Source organism: Scophthalmus maximus, chromosome 2 (genome assembly GCF_022379125.1).
Source record: "Scophthalmus maximus strain ysfricsl-2021 chromosome 2, ASM2237912v1, whole genome shotgun sequence".
NCBI lineage: Eukaryota > Metazoa > Chordata > Actinopteri > Pleuronectiformes > Scophthalmidae > Scophthalmus > Scophthalmus maximus.
Window position 1 is genome coordinate 5,808,440 of NC_061516.1, and position 19,027 is coordinate 5,827,466.

Consider the following 19,027-nt stretch of genomic DNA (forward strand, 5'->3'; position numbering starts at 1 on the left):
CTCATAATTGTAGCCACTGAGTTGCACAGTCTTGTTTCACTCATTTTGTTTTCATGTCAACAGGAAGTGTTGGTGGGGTCTTTGTGGTCAGCCTGCTGGTTGTACACAGAGTGGTCCTTTTTCAAAACAGACAACAAATTTAAAGACACTGAGAAATTTAACACTTTTAATGTATTCATGTATGCTCATGGAAATGCAAGCCATTTGTGTTAGGAACTGGAATAGTGAATTACATCAACAGACAAATTGTACTGTCAAGTCCTTTAGGACGTGTCCATGGTCTGCACGGACTCGACCAGCAGCTCGAGGTCCAGGGGCTTCACGGCCTTCGTCAGCACACCAGTGGTTCCTCTTGTGTATTTGTAGTCACCAGTTCTATACAAGGGGAAAGAAGACACGTGGAATGATGACGTTCAATCAAACCACGCGTGGTTAGAGAGATCTTGTTGGTGGTTCCACATATACAGCGCCTCGCACACGAGTTATGGAAAGTCAAGCTAATCAAGTCCAGTGGCCAGTTTACTAAACAGGTGGTTAGTGGTAAATGAAGGCTTCACCCCAACAAACACTTTCCATCTGTACTCACAGCTGCACGGCTTCATTACCTCTTTACAGAACAAACAAGACGCATCACTCGCATGATTACCTGTTGGTGATTACGCACCAACAGGCCACGTCGGATTCATCGACAGAAAACTGTGTAAATGACCTGCGTTAACGTGATGGACTTATTAGAGTGAGCGTGAACGAGTCTAGCAAATTAGAATAATCAATGTCACAAAATGACAATAAAAGGCAACACATTACACCAAAGGTCAGTAATAGACGGGACCGTGGTCCGGGCCCAGATGCCGTCCAACCGGACCCACAACTAGAAGTTATTCTACAACTGGTCAATACTCCTTGACCAGCGTTGTCATGAGCTAATTTTGTTTTTATTCAGCTCCCCTGGCTATTGTGCAACAGCATTTAGAAGGTACGTGGATAAGTGTAGGAGTATATTATAATTTGAACTGCAGAGTTAAACAGAATGTCAACATAATGAGCTGAAATTGATCTATTTGAAAAAACGACCCATAAGTAGAAAAACCTTGGACTGATTAACATCAGACTAATTTACGTCTGGACCAGTCGTAATTTGTATAAACGGTATAGAAAGTATGAATTTTCCCGACAGTTTGGATTTTGACTGTACCGTGCTGACAACTAGAGGGAGCCCTCACACTACCAGGAAGAAGAAGAAGAATCACCTGCGAATCTTCTGGAAATCACAGTTTGTTTGGAAACTTAGAAATGACTAAAAGTGCTAAAAGAGGTGGAGCAGCTGGTAAAAAAAGGCCGGTAGAACTTCAATTACATGGACATTGTTCAGGGTTACTTCAATGCACCTCACATTATATTTTTATATATTTTTATTGTAGCTATCTGCACAGAAAATTTGCACTGATGCTGGCATCTATTTATTGGTACAGTTGTTTGTTTGTTTTTAATTTAAATTTGAACAGTTTTTGCCTCTGTTGTTGTTGTTTTTGTCTTGTTTCTATTTTGTTTGGACAACTACTCTATGTGCCTTTGAATTGCCCCTCAGGGACAAATAAAGTTTCTTGAATTGAATTGAATTGAAAAAGTGTTTTACAGAGATGTTACTTGAGAAAAGGTTTTATATTTTTTTGTATTATTGCATTCTTACACAATAAATGTACTCAAAATACCGCCATACTATGTGAAATACAGTTAAGAGTACAGTAATGGCTGCCATACCAGTGTTTTACCCTTTCAGAAGCATTTATATTGACATTTTTAGAAAAAAACGAATATACCGTTATGGTGTATACTGTATCACGGTATATACGGGGTATAACTTTTAGCCCTGACCAGCCGTGAACTCAGTCAGTACTTGAAAGAAAACTCAAAATTCGAAATAATTGGTGAAAGCGAGACGTCTCCTGAACCATTGTACGCACGATTTAAGAACAAATCTGTTCGTACAGACGGTTCTTCCATGAGGGCCCAGTGTCTCTCTTGCTGTGGAAGCAGATCACACTGGAGGCTAGAGCTAATTACCATACCTGCTTATTCAAACTAAACTTTAGATGATAATGCTGTTATCAATCACATTTCAGCTTCACAGATCTCTCGGGTCGGTCCTCACCTGACGCCCTTCTTGTTGGCCTCATCGTGGGGCCGGATGTAGTCCACCTTCCCCTTGGAGATGACGCACAGGTCGATGTTGCTCCCGGAGCCCAGGTCGTTGAAGATTCCTGCAGCGATGGCATCACGAACCAGCCGCTTGGCTGCTTCCTCCTGCAACATCAAGTATTACAGACAATCATTTACTGTCTGTCATATTACCATCCATCACATGTGAGCTGTGGACTCACCTCCATGTCGGGCTTGTAGCGGTCCTCAAATACTGCCATAGCAGCCAGGGACCCAGAACCTTGAATCAACAGTGACATAATCCATGTGTCAGTAGCAGTTCTCCTCTGGGGCAGCATATGGTCAACAACTCATAGTACTGAATCTGAGAAACATGGTATTCTCTCCGTGTGTGTGTGTGTGTGTGTGTGTGTGTGTGTGTGTGTGTGTGTGTGTGTGTGTGTGTGTGTGTGTGTGTGTGTGTGTGTGTGTGTGTGTGTGTGTGTGTGTGTGTGTGTGTGTGTGTGTGTGTGTGTGTGCGTGCCATAGACAACCTGCTGCTGAGAACGTCATTAACTATGTAAACCTTATGCAATATTCTTCATCTATATTTGGATATTTGAAACCTGTGTGCAATGAACAGTCAGTATCTTTTTTCACTTTACCTTCTGGCGCCACAATAATACACCTGTTGCACCTTTTCTCGAAAGTTCCCATATATAGATATATTAACATGAACTAATCATGTAAATGTCTGTAAACAGTAATAAAGGTGCTTTTTCCTGAGGATGGTTTGGGAACAACATTATGTAGATGGTAGATGTTCTTTGACGATATTATAAGCAGTGTTTAATCTTATTATGATTTCTGACTCGAAGCAGTGAGGAGTAGAATTAACAATTTTTTGGTTTCTCGGACTGTAATCGGGAAATTGTTAGTTGTTTTTTTTAAATTGAGATTTTAAAATTTTTCAAACTCAGTTGGTGCCAGTTAGTTGTTAGTCAGTGCCCCATTCAATAACTAATGAGATCCTCATAATAATGATTACAAATTTTTAAAATTCTATCAGCCCATAAATCATGAGATATTGATCGGCAAGGACCAAACCACTAAATACAAACTGACTTTTGGAATTTTAACCAAATTTGACAAAACGGTTGAAGATGGGGCCGGTCAGTGTCTGCACTTATTTTAATTACATTTTTGTAACAGATGACCTTACATAACTAAATGCAGCTCAGAATTAATGAGTTGATCGTTAATCGTTGAGATGTAACTAGAGTAGAAGAAGTGTACAGAACAGTGTGTGGAGACTGACCCATGGTGACGTAGGGCAGCTTGTCAGTAGAGCCGTGAGGGTAGATGCTGTAAAGGTGAGGACCATTACAGTCCACTCCACCAAGAACCAGAGCCGCCCCGATATAGCCCTGATACCTGGAGGGGAGCACATTTAAAAAGTGAGACTGAATTTTGTTTAAAAAATGGCAAACATGGTTATTTTATCTATCAAAAGTTTCTCAACTGATTTTCAAAAGAAGGTATACACCAATGCAGATTGAGAGGCGAACCTGAAGAGCATCTGTTTGAGCATGCGGTTGGCCGTGGCCACGCGTGGCGACCTGCCAGTGGAGAGGGAGTGCAGCTCCAGGTTGGAGGAGATGATCTGAGTGGTCATCTCTGTATCTGCAGCGGTTCCTGCTCCGCAACAGCTGGACAACAACACAAATACAGAGCAACTCCATCACATGAAGCTGGAAAAGAATCACCTTGGCAATCAAGAGATTTTCTCTAGATATTCTCTTTCAGATTGTTTTTGTACGATTAGACAATTGGACTAGAGCCCATGTAGACAACACACTCTGTAAATCAGACTACCTGCAGTGTATTGAAGCCTGAGTATCAGTGACTTACTAGATGTTGGGGGAGATGTAGTGGATCTTGGAGCAGTTCTTGTCTGCCACGATCATGCCCTCAGTGGCTCTGGTGTCAGCTCCCAACACTACGCCGTCCTTCGAGGGGAAACAAGACGTCAGTGACTCTGTAAACGTTCATCACTTTAGTGCTTCTCAACTAAGTAAAACTAAACTTCTAACAACTGGCCCCTCTGATGACGCGTGATTGGTTCCTGTTTCTGTTCAGATGAGGTTTATTCTCCAGTTGCATAGAAGGGATTATCGTCCACATACAGAAAATAACTATTCAGATAAAAAAATATATATATAACACTAAAAAATAGTTTGAGAAATATATTTGTTTAACTGCAACACAGTAAAACATTTCTTTGTTGTCTGACTGCTGATCATCATATCACATAAATTTGATGTAGTATTGTTCAAGCCGTCATAATTTATGGGACATTTTTGTAACAACTGTGCTCTGACAAGTCTAAATGTTGACAATGCAGAAAATAAAATATAAAGACAGCTTGTAACATATTATGAGCAAAAGACAACATCGATTATTTCATCCCGGATTGACAGCAATTGGCTAGTCTTTATTTATGTTTTAATCTAGAAACAAATAAAAGAACAAAGCACAGTAATTGTCATAATGATAACCTGTGAATGTGACATATTTATTCAAGCAGGTCATTTTTAGCTGAGCCCTTGAGCAGGCAGTGATTTAAACCTGAGAGAAGTTTACACGAGGGGACATATCAAAAACTATAAACATATATGACTAAATACAGTGATTAAGGAACCACACGCTGACATCTGTAACTGTATCCATGGCACATATTTTGACATTTTATGGGATGAAAATGACTAGTATGAGTCTTTGCAATACAATTGATATTAGCTAGCCCAACGTCTTTCACCAATCAACAAGAGGCTAAGATGCGTCTCTAGTACCTACGTCACCTCATGTTTACACACGTGTCTATGATTTGACGTGGTCGGGTTTCTGTCACTGACCTTGAAGACAACACCACAGATGGTAGTTCCTGTTTTTCGAGCAGCGGGTAAACTGCCTCCCGAGTTGTTCAGTGAACCTTCCACAACTGCATTTCTGAAAGTAAAAAATAAAACAGGCACTTGTTTTAGCAGAATGACTTTAAAACCAAACTACCAAGCTCCAGGGCTGAAAGAAACAATGGTTTTCATCGTTGATTAATCTGTTCGATTATTTTCCCGATTAATCCATAAATTGTTTGGTTCATAAAAAGGTGAAAAATGACGACCGTTTCCCAAAAACCCCAAGGTGATGTTTCGTTTGGTCCACACACCAAAGATATTCAGCTGACTGACACAGAGGAGCGAAGAAACCAGAACATTTTCACATTTAAGAAGCTGAAATCAGAGAATTGATTCATTATTTCCCTATAAAAACTACTTGAAGAGATTAATCGATTATCAGAATAGTTGCCGATTCATTTAGTAGTCGATAACTGGTCGATTAACTGTTGCAGCTCTACCGAGCTTGTGTACAAGGCTACAATGTCAAACAAAACAAAACCGTCTGCAGGCAGACCGTGAGAGTCAAATCACATGAAACATACTGCTATTGAATTACTTGCAGATTTAAAAGTTTAACCACCTGGGCTGCATGACACGTTTTCAGGTGAACAGCGGTGAAGTGGTCATAGGACAGTTTCCCATTAAGAGTTAATGTTTCCATGTGAGACACTGAATGTGATAACTGTTCCTAAGTTAAAAACAGCGATATATGAGAGGTGGTATTTCTTATATTGTGCGCAAGAGATACATAACTTGTACATAACCGTTCAATTGAGCGAGAACTATAAAATGTATCGTCACGATCAAGCACCAACATGGCAAACTGTCCAGATTCAGCAGTTAACGTATCAACGTGTCGACATTGTTTAAACGAAGAAGGAACTATAGGGAGCCACAACAGCAACGCGTGGGTTTTCAAAAGAACAAGTCAGTGACGCCTTTGCTGTGCACATATTGATTTGTTCCCACGAGATATACGTGTCGTGTGGGAACAAGTGATTATCCTGTGCGAACAGTTTAGGGTTCCGCAGGATGCTAACGGTGATGAGTGCAGAGAAACGCCTGAGTCATTGTACGGGAGCCAGGTTAGCATGGGATAGCATCGCTAGGAAAACGTTATTGAAACACGTTGTCAACAGTACAAAGGGTGAATCCTTTTGAGTTTAGCAGTGTTGTCATTCTGATATGATTTTCACCGACTGAAAACCACTCACCTTTTGCAGTTTTCGAAACTAAATCCGCCGGTCGGTGGTTGTTTCATGATCATTGTCGCCATCTTGGAGGAGGAATATTTCTACTTCCGGGAAGTACTTACTCTTCTTCGTCTTCCGACTCCGCTTTTCTCTTCTTCGTTTTCAATGGCCCGCCCCCTTCAGTCTCATAATACTCTGCTACAACCCAAAGGAATAAAGATATATATGTCTTTTATTATGATTTCCTGTCTGGATACCTAAAAGCAGGACTTCAATCTTTGAACTTTTGGAGTTCTCCTGTTTACTCTGTGATGCCATTTTTGGGGAAACCTCTAATGAAAGTTATCCTAATTTTCCATTCATAATGTTTTGAAAACTGTAAGGGACATTTAAGATAAGCATACGAACATTTAAGAGAAATTAACATTTTTGTCTATCAAATGGAAAACAACTCCATCACACTTTTATCTGACAAACAACAAATACAATTTAAAAAAAATTTAATACAATTTTTTAATGTTTTGTAATTCATTTTTCATATAGATAATGTAACTGATTAGCGTTAGTCCAGCCCCTATGGAGCATCAGCATCAGCACTAATTCATATTCTGTTCTGTTCCCATGTCAACCAGTTTACTGTAAAATATATTGAAAAGTGTTGAAGTGTGTTCAAGTTATTGAAACAATAGATATAAATATTACAATTACATCCTGTCTGCCATCCAGTCCACGCAGACCACCTGCACTACACACACACACACACACACACACACACACACATCCTGGTCAAAACACACATAGGTGGAGATGCAGGTAAACTGACAAAAAACATAACCGATTTGGTGGAATTCAGTAACATAACCATAATAACCAGTTACATACGCATAATCTTGGACACAAAATTGTATTCTACCATATTGATTAACGTCATTGAAGCACGAAGTAAAACTGGTAAAAGTCAGATTCTGCCTCGTCCCAACTGCTCCTGTGACACTGTTTTTAATCATGCTGCCATGTTTTGTCCTTGAACAGGACAGATGCCAGCTTGATGCCAGCTGGATGTCAAGGTCGGGTCGGAAATGGGCTCCAGTGAGGTGGACAGAATCAGATAGAGCACCCCCACAAGAAGGGTGCATTATGTTGATTAAGCCCCGTATTAAAGAAGAGTGGGCAAAACAGGTGGTTGAAAGTGTAATCGGTGGGATCTCAGTGACTGATAACAAAGGTTTAATGTACTCCAACAATAACCTACTGTAAGTGTGCCCGCTTTCCCATCATCCACTGACTTCATGCTCCATAACATTGTCTTGGATTAAATATCAAGCTTCATGTATAACAGCATGTGTGTTCCTAAAGAGTGTATCATGAAGATTTGCCAAGAGCCAGAGGTAGTTTTTTGAAAATTTAAAGTTATCTTAAGTGGACCAGTCAACCTCAGCATCATTACCCTCTTCATCTCTGGCCGGTACAGTAGCTCCATCAGAACCTATGTTTTGTGGCCAGATATTGCTTCATTTCTCCAACTGATCGGACAGTTTCTCTTCAGTGGTGCAGGTAGGAATCCAAAAAACTAGATCCCTAGGTCTTGAGAAATGTAGACAGCTGTGAAGCATGTGGGCACACAAACAGACTCCAAGTCTGATTGAAGAAACAGCAGGAATATATATTTATTTCTATTAAATATTAAAATATATGCCCAACAAAAAATAGTGTAATGTTCCCAAAAAAATAAGGAAAAACAGAAAAAAGACTGAATGAATAATTTTGGAATCTACCTCACATTTATTCTATACAGTACATACATACAGAAAAATACACACAGCTCTGCCCACCAGTGCTTAACAGTAAAACTATGATTTTTCAAAGCGTTCCAAAAAGTCATATTGTAAGTGTTATTTCTAGTGATAACTCATTGTATTGGACAGGAAAATGAAGGCTTTTATATGGTCACATGTGAATTGAGCATCTCAGTGAGCAGGTTGTTGCAGGGCACCTCACCACTCAGGTGTCTGCAGTACAGGTAGTCTTCAGCAAGGGTGCTGAGCGATCGTAACTCAGAGAGACACAGGAGCAGATTGGTAAAGCGTTGAAGGTACTGACAAGAGGTGCACAGTGTATATTCCAGCAGGGCTCTTTCAGCCTGCTCCTGCACACTCTCTATGAGCTGGTGTTCTTCAAGTTCTTTCACATCTGGTCAGTGATGGGAAAAGAAAACAACAACCAATGCATATACCATACACAGAGCAAAACATCAAAACTTGACATATCATGGAGTGAAGAATTTGAGAATTTTACAGGCACTACCTGTGGTTATTAGTCATTTCTTTACACTCCATACATCTATCATTTGATAGTCACACATTTGAGCTCTCTAGTAGGTCATGTTCCGGGAATTATGGAACTGCAAAACGTAATTCTGACACGAGGAACTGTAAGGAAAACAATGGCAGTGTTTGAGATCATGTGACTCTTGTGTTTGAGTGATGCCATGATTTTATGCAAAAGAAACATGCAGACGGGTGGAAGCTAGATGATCAGCTGAGTGTCCATTTGATGAGTGTATCATTTACTGTATACATTTCTTCTTTAGAACATTATCAGAGAAGAAATTGCATGCTCTGTCTTTAACTTGGTGGCTACCAAACACTGGGTGCCAGAAGTCTTTGTGAATGATCTGTACACAAACACTGTAAATTCTGCCTGATAGTTACTGGACCATTGGAAGGTACTACCCCCAGAGCAGGAACTTTTAGAAGCCATGCACAATGGCAGAGAAACTATAACTTGACCCTGGTTCCTTTGGACCAGATGCAGTTCCTGAAATGGTTCCCGTGGCCCTGGAAACGTTTGTATGTAATGTAATTGAATGTGGCTGTAAAGGTCACTTACCCGGGTTAAAGAGGATGAGGAATTTGATGCAGGCAAACTCTTGGCGGTCCACCTTGAGGATATGGAGCTTCTCAATCAGCTCTTGTACTCTCTGGACCAGGCTGGCTAGAGTAGGAGAGGCAATATCTGACAACTGCACCTGGACCAAAAATACACATTTTGACATCAGGAACAGTCATAAAATGTCGCTCTGTAGTGGACGACTTCCATAGTAAAGTGTCATACATTCAGTACACAATAAAATTAATGTTTGGACTTAGAACAGGACATGGTTCTTGGGCCACAACCAGCTAAGATCCTCGCAAGAAACTCATGTTCGTTTGGCTTGCAGCTGAACATCAGAAGCATGTACTGGTGACCTAGCCTGGGACGCCTCCATTGGGAAGGGATTTCCCTCGGCAGAAAACTTGCCCGTCCAATCACAGTCGATTATCTGATAATGGGCGAGGTTTACACCATGACGCAGACGGACGCGACTTCTGAAAACAACCGAGGCCGCCGCTGATGAACGAGCGTTTGACTTAAAGTACCCGATATTTTCACATTTCTCCCACAAAAACGGCAACACTCGTTCACAGACATGGTGGAATCATCATCACAGACATCTCCTCTCTATACGCTCTACTCTGATTACATTTTTCACATCGCTGAACAGACAACACATGATTCGTCTACGCCAGGGTACTGATGACCAAGCATCCGCAAGGCTGCCCAAGACAGGGTGATGAAAACAAATAGACTATCAATGTTGAAGACACAGAACTTCAACTGTTGTGAAACACTTAACTCTTTACCGTAATGCTGAAGGGGCGTACCCACGTTTCCAGCCCCGTTTTGCTCGTACGCCACGTTTATTAATGAGACCTCAGATCATTTCTACCACCACTGATTGCCGGACATCACCAGTTGTTTTTTTTTATGACAGCACATCGGATAGAACCTAAAATTCATAGATTCTGTACTGACGTTGCATGCAGACAACTCAAAGTATCATTTGAATGACAAACAGTGTGTGTCTAAGTACAGAAGTACTAATACGTATGTGTAAGAAGACGTTTTTAAAAGCATTTCAAGTCTATGGTGAGCTGGATGAAAACATTGATACAGAAATACTAGCGGGGAAGAAGTGGGGGAAAACATTGCAGTCGTTGAGTTTGTTGGATGGAGATGATGGCCTTGGAAACCCGACTTGGCTCCCATCCTTTGTTGCTCCACCCCCCCCCCCCCCCCCCCTCTTTTTTTATGAATATACAAATAAGATGTGACAAAAAAAATGGTAAATCTCACCTCCTGCCCAGTGACCAGGAGCAGACTGCCCTCTTTGCCGTACAGGACCTGTCTGGAAATGATGTCCAGGATCAACAGTTGACCCCAGCAGCTGTGCAGTAACTTCATCTGATCATTCACCTCGGAGCAGAAAATGAGCAAATACAGTTTAAAACACAGCTTCCTTCAGGCTCATCATATCTTTGAACAGAACAGGGACAGGGAACACTAGTCACATTCGTTACACCAATGGGTATCATCTACCCTTATTCCCCGAGATAGACAAATATATTCATTTAAAACCAAAATCACTTGGCAGGACCTACCTTAATTTGTTTGAAGAAGATAGATGTGCGAGCCCACTCCACAACAGAGAACAGCATCTGGTCAGCCATGAGGCACATCAGAGTGAAAGTGCTGGGGATCCTGTGTTTCCGCCAGCTACTCATCTCCTGCCGAAGACATGCGCTGATCTTACTCTGGAGTTGTAGCTCATCTGGATCACAGAGCAAGAACTCCATCACAAGCTGAGGCATCCTCGGATCATGTGGGGAGCTTGAGTAAAGCTTGTCTGAGTTGGTGTAAGTTCCTACAGCAGAGCCTGGTGGACTGGCACAGGTGTGCTCTGACTTGAATGTTGCGTTCGAGGAGAAGCACTGGTACTGAGTGGCACTCGGTGAGCGGAAGGGCAGATGTGAACATGGTGCTGGAGGTTGGTAGCGGATGCAGTCAGTCTGTGCAATGGGCAGCAGGGTGCTGTGAAGGACAGATTCTGGTTGGAAGGTGGGGACTCTTTGGGGGTGGGAGAAGGTCAGAGGTGATCTGCTCTCTCTTCTGAATCCACAAGCTTCTATCAAAGCCTTTCTCTGCTGCTTGAGGGCGCGATCTTGCTTGTATATGGGGCCAAACTTGTTTCTGCCACCTCGCATACGATCTGCACGAACAGCTGAGAAAATGTGATTTGTTTAGTGCAGGACTTTAAGCCGATTGACACAGTCACGTATGTACACATTGTCCTATTAGGCAAGTAACCCCTTATATTCTAGATCTGTACTGCATTTTACACCATTGTTATTGGTATTAGCGGAAACACACTGGTTTAAGTATCACTATTAGATCAATTCTAGGTGCAGTAATGTTTTCAATTGCTTAGAAATCAAATGTTAAATATGGGTGTACTATATTGTTTTAGCAATCACACTATGACCCAAATAAATGCAAAAAAAAAGTACGTACATTGTAAAGTTGTATGCAGTGATGGTAATTATTAAAAGGTGTTGATTATTTTTGCTGCTTGGGAGCATGGCATTAAGGCTGAAGGCTGTACCTCTATGCTGTACACACACTGAGCACATTATTAGGGTATAGCTTTACAGCTTGATTATTCATGCAATTATCCAATCAGCCAATCATATTGGAGCAGTGTAATGCATAAATCATGAAGATAGAGGTCAAGAATTTCAGTTCTTCAGAATGAAGAAAATTGATCTGACATGACTGTCAGACAGGTTTCTTTGGGTATTTCTGAAAATGCTGGTCTCCTTGGAACTTCTCGCACAACAACAAAAAACATCCAGTGCAGCAGTTCTGTGGAAAACACCTTTTTGTTGAGAGAGGTGTGTCAAGAGTCCAGGCTATATTTATATGCATGGCTTTTCAAACCACAGGAGTTCAGTTTCACTAGGCCTAACTGGCACATTGGCTTCATAGTTACTACAAATGTATGAAAGGTGTCATCCTTACCTTCCAGTTGCATGCCAACGTGAAGACACTTTTGAAATCTGCAGAACGGACACCGTTTCCTGTGTGTTTTATCAATTCTGCACTCCTGGTTTTCTGCACAGACGTACTTCTTGTTGTTTTGAACTGTTCTTTTGAAAAACCCCTGCAAGGTGTTTACGAAGAAAAAGGAAGTTCTACTGTCACAATCTACACTGGCTCTTAACTGATCAACCCTGTGCCAAGTGCTGCCTGTCATTTGCGATACCTCCAACACCAGATACCTATTGTGCAAACGTCCATGCATAATATCTCATGTCCAAAAGTAGCCAACACCTCTTTATCTGGTCATAGGTATTTTATAGGCTTTAACATTTTACGTTTACACACGCAGTACATTCTTATTTTTTGTGACATTACATGTCGATGTAATTTTAGTGATTTTAAAATAACCACATTTTTTGTAAAATTTTGGTTAAACAATTTTTGAAATCATACAAAACATGAACTTAGGTATTTATTTTTTCTCAACATGTACTTATGATAAGAAAATGTGATACATATAGCACTGCTGGAAATTAAGATTTTTTTCAATCAATACGTTAAAAATAAATATGATGAATTCATTTTTGTGTAAGTGTCAAGTGGCCACTGAAATTAGAAGTGTTGGTAGTGGTATGGATCCTGCCCACAACTATTTAAAATATAGCACATATTTGAGGCAAAAGGACATGTGTAATATATTATCAGATATTAATATGTATCACTGCAAATATGCTATCACTGCTGTTGACATTTTTCTTTATTAACAAATTTGACAGAACAGAAAAGAGTTTTTTTTGGATGATTTGACTGCTGCTTCTGAACTGTTAATCCGTCTGAACTGAAGAAAAGTACATAATGTCACGGATTAAGACTGATCATCATCCTCACTCGTCATTTAGACCATTTATAGTCACAAATAATTGTGAATTTCACTGGCTTACAAAAACACCAGTGGGATAAGTAACCACACTGAACGATTATTTCTTGATATCTACGAATCGGTACCTATTTTTATTTCATATATTTTCAATGAAATTATTTTATAATATGTAAATACTGTATAACATGAATATCATGTTAAAATGACCTTAGAGGAAATAATATGGAACAGATTACTCGGCAGGCACCTTCAGTTGTGCCGAATCCAGCAGAGGTTTAACTATCTGAAATGTTACAGTTAGAAAGATATGGATAAACAACAACAACAACAGCGATATGGATAGAGTTCTCGGGGAAACCTGGTCAAAAACAAAAGCTTTACCTTGCAGCTCTCGCAGGTCAGCAGGCCGTAGTGGTATCCAGAGACTTTGTCTCCACAGACTGGGCAAGGCTCCTCCAAATCCACTAAATGTCTGAATTCCATTTTGGAAAACTGAAATAAAAAAGGAGGCGACATTTGACTAGTGACAAAAATGAAACTAAACTTAACACACACATACACATACAGCATACAGTGTACTATAAAATGAACACCTGTAGACGTCAGGCCGCTGCTCGTCCTCCCTGGGTGCTGAGTGTGATCGGAGCGTCACTGGGTGGGCTCATCAAGCCTCAGGGGAGGGGCGCTCTCCGTGGTCCTGAGGTCTGAGCCCGTCTGGAGCTACAGACAGGGAGCGCGACTGACCTCCACAAAGATGAGATAGGATAAGATAAGATAAGATGAGATATTCCTTCATTTCTCCCACAACGGGGACATTTGGGCGTTACAGCAGTGGACAGCAGAATATTCCTTTTCTTTTTTTTAAAGCAATAGGTATGCACAAAATATGACATATAAAATATAAATACTATATACAGAGCATTAGCAATAATGCACATGGAGAGTAAACATAAATATAAATATTGCAATAAGTGTTGAATTCAGTCAGTTTATGTTGTTGTGTTGTTGTTTTTTTCCAATTAGGCCAAGAAATAGTGTATGACATCGGCTCCTTTTCAAGGTGCAATGTTCTGAGTTGTCGGTCAGTACTGAGATACCAGAAAATGTAATATATATACTGTATTTATAGGCGTTTTTCCACATACTGTAAATTTTTTAAAGTGACCATACTTTCTATAGTTCAGTTCCTGCAGAACAAACATGAATGGTGGGTATAAAAGAGTATAAATTGGTATAATAATGTCTAAGTGTAGAATAGTATTAAACTAATATTGAACAATCTGCAGTTTCTAATTACAGTATAGTTGATGTTGTCCAGTTAAGTAATACAGTTTGATACTGGTTTGGAGTCATTGGGTCACATGACATGGAAGCTATTGGAAAAACTGCAATTATTTTGTATTTCTATATTTATGTAAAAAAAAAAAATCAAAATACCACATAAGCAATTCAAATTAAATATGCTACATGAAATCAGTTTAGTCACATTTTTTTTCACATAATCTTCACTAATATTTTTGAGTCAGCATGACAAACCACTGCTTTTGTGTCAATCAAACAATAATTCATGGACGGTCCCTAGCGCCATATAAATAGTCCATTTTTCATTTACAATACTCTTTCCCATTAAACGGTTGCCCGGTTTATCTTATCATCTGGATCTGAAACTAATTCAAACAAGTTAGAAAGACATGGTTGTCGAGAGTTAGTTGGGTGCCTGGAGTCCTTTACTTTGAATTTATTTCTAATATCTGTTTCCATTCTGTTTTATAGATGCTTCAGCTATTTTATTACTAGTGCTACTATTGTGTAATTTGTCCACCAGAGAGCACTGTTACTCCACAACATAAATGTTGGTTTGTCAAACGCTTTTTCCCATTTTTGAGTCACATGGGTAGAAATAGAAACATGTGGTGGTAAATGGATAAACCAGGGTTTTTAAAAAAAAATGCATTTAAATCAGTCATTGTGACACTCAAGGTGACAGACTATTGTAACTCAACCAGGACGCAAGAGCCTTGGAGACGATTTTAACAAAACATGAAAAATGTTTGCGTTCCACACAAAATACGTTTCTCATCATTTAACAATTTGAGCAGATTCATCGTCGAGAGAGGATGTACTCTGTTGATTAAAATTATCCCATGTTCCTACCTCTGGCTCCACACTTGTTGGCTCCAAGGAAACTCTTGGTTATATTTAGTCTTGTCTGAAACATTTGTAATATGTGCTGAAGTGAACAATGCTGATCCTATTATATTATTTCCTCTGGACACCCTTTTGATCATGCTCTGATTGGACAGGTCTCCGGAGCTCACTTCATGACCCGGTGATTTTCTAAGCCACATATACATTGTAATATCAAAGTTACCGGTGAATGGAAACTTTTGGGCTCCCTGGTTAGATTCTATGTTTTGTTCATCTTTTGAGTACATTTTTTTTTCATAAATCTTGCAACAAAGGGACATTAAAATGTTATGAAAATGTAAATGTTGCTTTCTATTTAAGATTGCCACACCGCCCTCTCAGAACATCATGAGGCCTTTATCCACCTGTCGGGCCTCATTGGGCCGCTCAAGAACTGTTCATGAAATCTCAACGATGGAATGCTTTGCCAGTTTTAATTCTACTCTATCTCATGTTGTAATTTGTCATAATTACATTGCTACATGTGATGCGACAGTGCTAACTTTGTAAGGCATTGAAAGAATAAAACACAGCTGATGAAGCCATAAACGATGGAAAAACATCAACTTCAGGACGAGGGAACGGGAAGTGAAAATGTATCCTACATTTATTTTGGAGTGAATTCCTCTATATTTATTTTTTTCACCAGTCCACCCCTGTGTGGAAATATACATTATACTAAATCTAAAAACATATTCACTCCGTTTTTTGTCTCCACCAACTCTTGGGAAACGCATCTTGGTGCCACAACTGTACAATTTTAACTCTATACTGTAATATCTGTAACATCTGTTTTAAATTACGTGTAGGCTCTGATCTAAGTATCATGGACGCTCTCATATTTCAGCATTCGTTTGTGCTCAGTGTACCCGGTTGCTTAGGAATACATCAAAAAAAAAAACTCAATTTCACCTCACATGGTGTAAACCACCAATCTGCATTACAGTGCCAGCTGGTGACAAACATATTTCAGACTCACCTGAAGCAGCAGGTCACAGAAGGACAAGCCTCTCATATACACGCTTAGCACTGTGGCAAGCTGCAGACAGGTGTCAGCCATCTCTAACGTTTACAGTAGAGCTTTATTCCCCGTGGTCTGCTGATGTCATCAGGTGCCTGCTGTTATGAATGAATAATGTTAAGCAGCTGGAGCTTGAGTTTCAGTGCAAGTTCAGACCTAAAATAATCCCTTAGCTTCAAATGATCTCGGAAGAAGGAGAGAAGGAGCTCTTTAGGAAACATAAACAAATCAGCGTTAACTCAAGTCAGGGAAACAACTCAAATTACAGGCCACAACCTGGCCACGGGGGCCTCATGCAGCTTCTTATACTCAAATATTAGGTTCACATTGTGCAGGAGTATCTTCTTTGGAAGTGTGTGCTTTCCAACAGCATCACCATATGCAGTTCAGCCAAATGTAGGTAATCTAAACTGAAGAAAAGGATAGTTTCTTCTGTTTTCCTAAGATTTCTGTTGTATGACTTTTCTTGTAGGAAATTTCTGGTATGAGAAGTCACAGCTTCTAATACTGTACCGCAGGGGGAGGCGCAGACTGAGGAATCTGTTTCCGTTCAAGTGACAGCACCACCAAGCAGCTGTAGTCATTTTGACAGGAGCAAAGGCGGAGAATAGGTGATGTTAGAAAAGACAACACGGAGCTCAGAGTGGTCATATGACAGGAGAGACTTATGGATTCTATTACTGAGTCTAGAACATATTATTGGGGTTAAAGGAACAGCACTAGGTTGGCTTAAATCCTACTTATCAAACAGATTTCAATTTGTTAATGTTAAGAACAACAACAACTCTTCCACATGCAAAAGTTAGTCATGGAGTTCCACAAGGTTCTGTTCTGGGACCAATACTTTTCACTTTTTATATTCTTCCCTTATATTATCCCAATATTATCAGAAAGCCACATCCATTGTTATGCAGATGACACCCAGCTGTATTTATCCATAAAGCCAGTTGAAACTAATCAGGTAGACAAACTTCAGGACTGTCTTAAGACATAAAGAACTGGATTACCTGTATTTCTTTTACTTCTAAATTCAGGAAAAAGGGACAAGTAATGTAGTGAGTGCCAGCCCTGGTTTCAAAGAATCGGGCCGAAAACCATTAACCTGCCATCTGGCAGCTTTTCATCTGTCTCAGACTCAACCTTAACTAGAACGAGAACTAAATGTTGGCTTTCTGCTATACTCTTCAGAAACGGAACATAAACAAAACATGTACAACAACAATATATATAATATAAATATTGTCCATAGTCCATTTACCCCTGGTAGGTCACCTCCCATTCGCCAGATTGTCTTAGTTTCTGTAGGAGACCAAAACTTTCCAGCTTTCACAGTTTATTGTTTTTTTCTTGTGTCTAACCTCTGCTATTCCCACCTCCAGCACCTGCAAAGAAGGCAATTACACAAACCAAGTAAATGTTGTCCCACCTAGGGCAAGATACATAACACCAAATGAGTGTGTGGATGAATGTACTGATCTGTTAAAGCTACAGTGTGTAATATTTAGAAGAACTTATTCACAGAAATTGAATATATTGTCCATAACTGTGTTCATATATGTATAATCACCTGCAACAAGGAACCAATGTCTTTGAATGAGTTAAATATAGTAACCTGAGGTGGACCCGACCTCCGTGTGAGTCTCCATGTTTGCTATGTCGTGTTTCACTGTGTTCCGGTTCCACCGCAACTCGGGAGGTCGGGAAAAAAATCACCACCCCGACTTCCGGGGTCCTAATTCCGAGGTATAATGGAACGCAGCATTAGGTTGCAGAAAACGGCTGAATTTCCAGCGCTGCGGGACACATGAAATGGAATTAGCAGTGGGTCGCCATAAAGTGTCCCCTGACGGGTGCTCAGTTGGTCGCGGTTTGAGCACTTTACTGATTGGTCGATAAGACTAGAAAAGTGCTATATAAGTGCAGTCCTTTTATTATTATTATTACTCCAATTTGTTGTAGTAGTAGTATTACTATGCATCTGTTGAAAGCCCGGTGAGGAGTGCTGTAAGTGTTTTTTGTCACTTTGGCCTCCGATTCACCTGGGAGATGTTTGCGGTAACATTGAGGCCAGTACGTTGTCGGGCGGCAGGTTTCATTGTGCAGAAAACCACGGACATCTGTCTCGCTCTTCTACCTGACGGAACTCAAACCATAAGCTGTCTTTGTGTGCTGCTCTGTGTGTGCATCACTTTTTTATGATCAATTGTTAAGCAAAGAGGCGGCTGTTTGTCTTTCACCCAGCCGCTTGACGGAGCGTAACAAATAGCATTATTCCACTCATGTTCACTCACAGCTCGTTCAAAGAGGAGGAAGGGGCTGGTTGCGTGGTGAGTAAATATTGTTTCTGTCTGTGAGTCTGAAAATCAACCTGAGTGATAGGTGAACTACACGTGCTGCTTGTTGACCTACATATAGGATGTGCATTTGTCATGTACAACCTCCAAAATCGAGGGAAATTGGAATTAAATTTGAGATATATTAACATAAGTTAACTGTTGACGACATGGACACAGGGCAAGAAAGAGATCTTTTATACAAAACCTCTCAGGATTCAAAGAAGAAAATGGTGGCGGCAGCCACTCGTTGATATTACAAATACACACACATTATGTCACAGGTAAATGGCACGTGTGCATCTATAACTTTGGTCATTAACAGCAGGGCTGTCAGTCTCACATTTGTATTTAGACCCTCTCAAACTTTTTCCACAATATCACATTTGTGTACACAT

The 19,027-nt window shown here is 40.2% G+C and overlaps 2 protein-coding genes across 2 annotated transcripts; both read right to left on the minus strand.

Annotated features, from left to right (window-relative positions):
• Positions 1–152: 152 nt before the first annotated feature.
• Positions 153–6,457, minus strand: psmb7 (proteasome 20S subunit beta 7). Its single transcript, XM_035625334.1, has 8 exons — positions 6,311–6,457; positions 5,055–5,148; positions 4,051–4,148; positions 3,708–3,848; positions 3,458–3,573; positions 2,382–2,440; positions 2,153–2,304; positions 153–375 (listed from the first exon to the last, which is right to left on the minus strand). The coding sequence occupies exons 1-8, from the start codon at positions 6,370–6,372 to the stop codon at positions 264–266; spliced, it is 834 nt and encodes a 277-aa protein (XP_035481227.1). The 5' UTR covers positions 6,373–6,457; the 3' UTR covers positions 153–263.
• A 1,601-nt stretch (positions 6,458–8,058) lies between these two features.
• LOC118300678 (nuclear receptor subfamily 5 group A member 2-like) lies at positions 8,059–13,746 on the minus strand. Its single transcript, XM_035625311.2, has 7 exons — positions 13,682–13,746; positions 13,470–13,580; positions 12,188–12,329; positions 10,771–11,390; positions 10,466–10,585; positions 9,179–9,317; positions 8,059–8,479 (listed from the first exon to the last, which is right to left on the minus strand). Exons 2-7 carry the CDS (start codon positions 13,569–13,571, stop codon positions 8,229–8,231), a joined length of 1,374 nt encoding a protein of 457 aa, XP_035481204.2. The 5' UTR covers positions 13,572–13,580; positions 13,682–13,746; the 3' UTR covers positions 8,059–8,228.
• Positions 13,747–19,027: the final 5,281 nt, after the last annotated feature.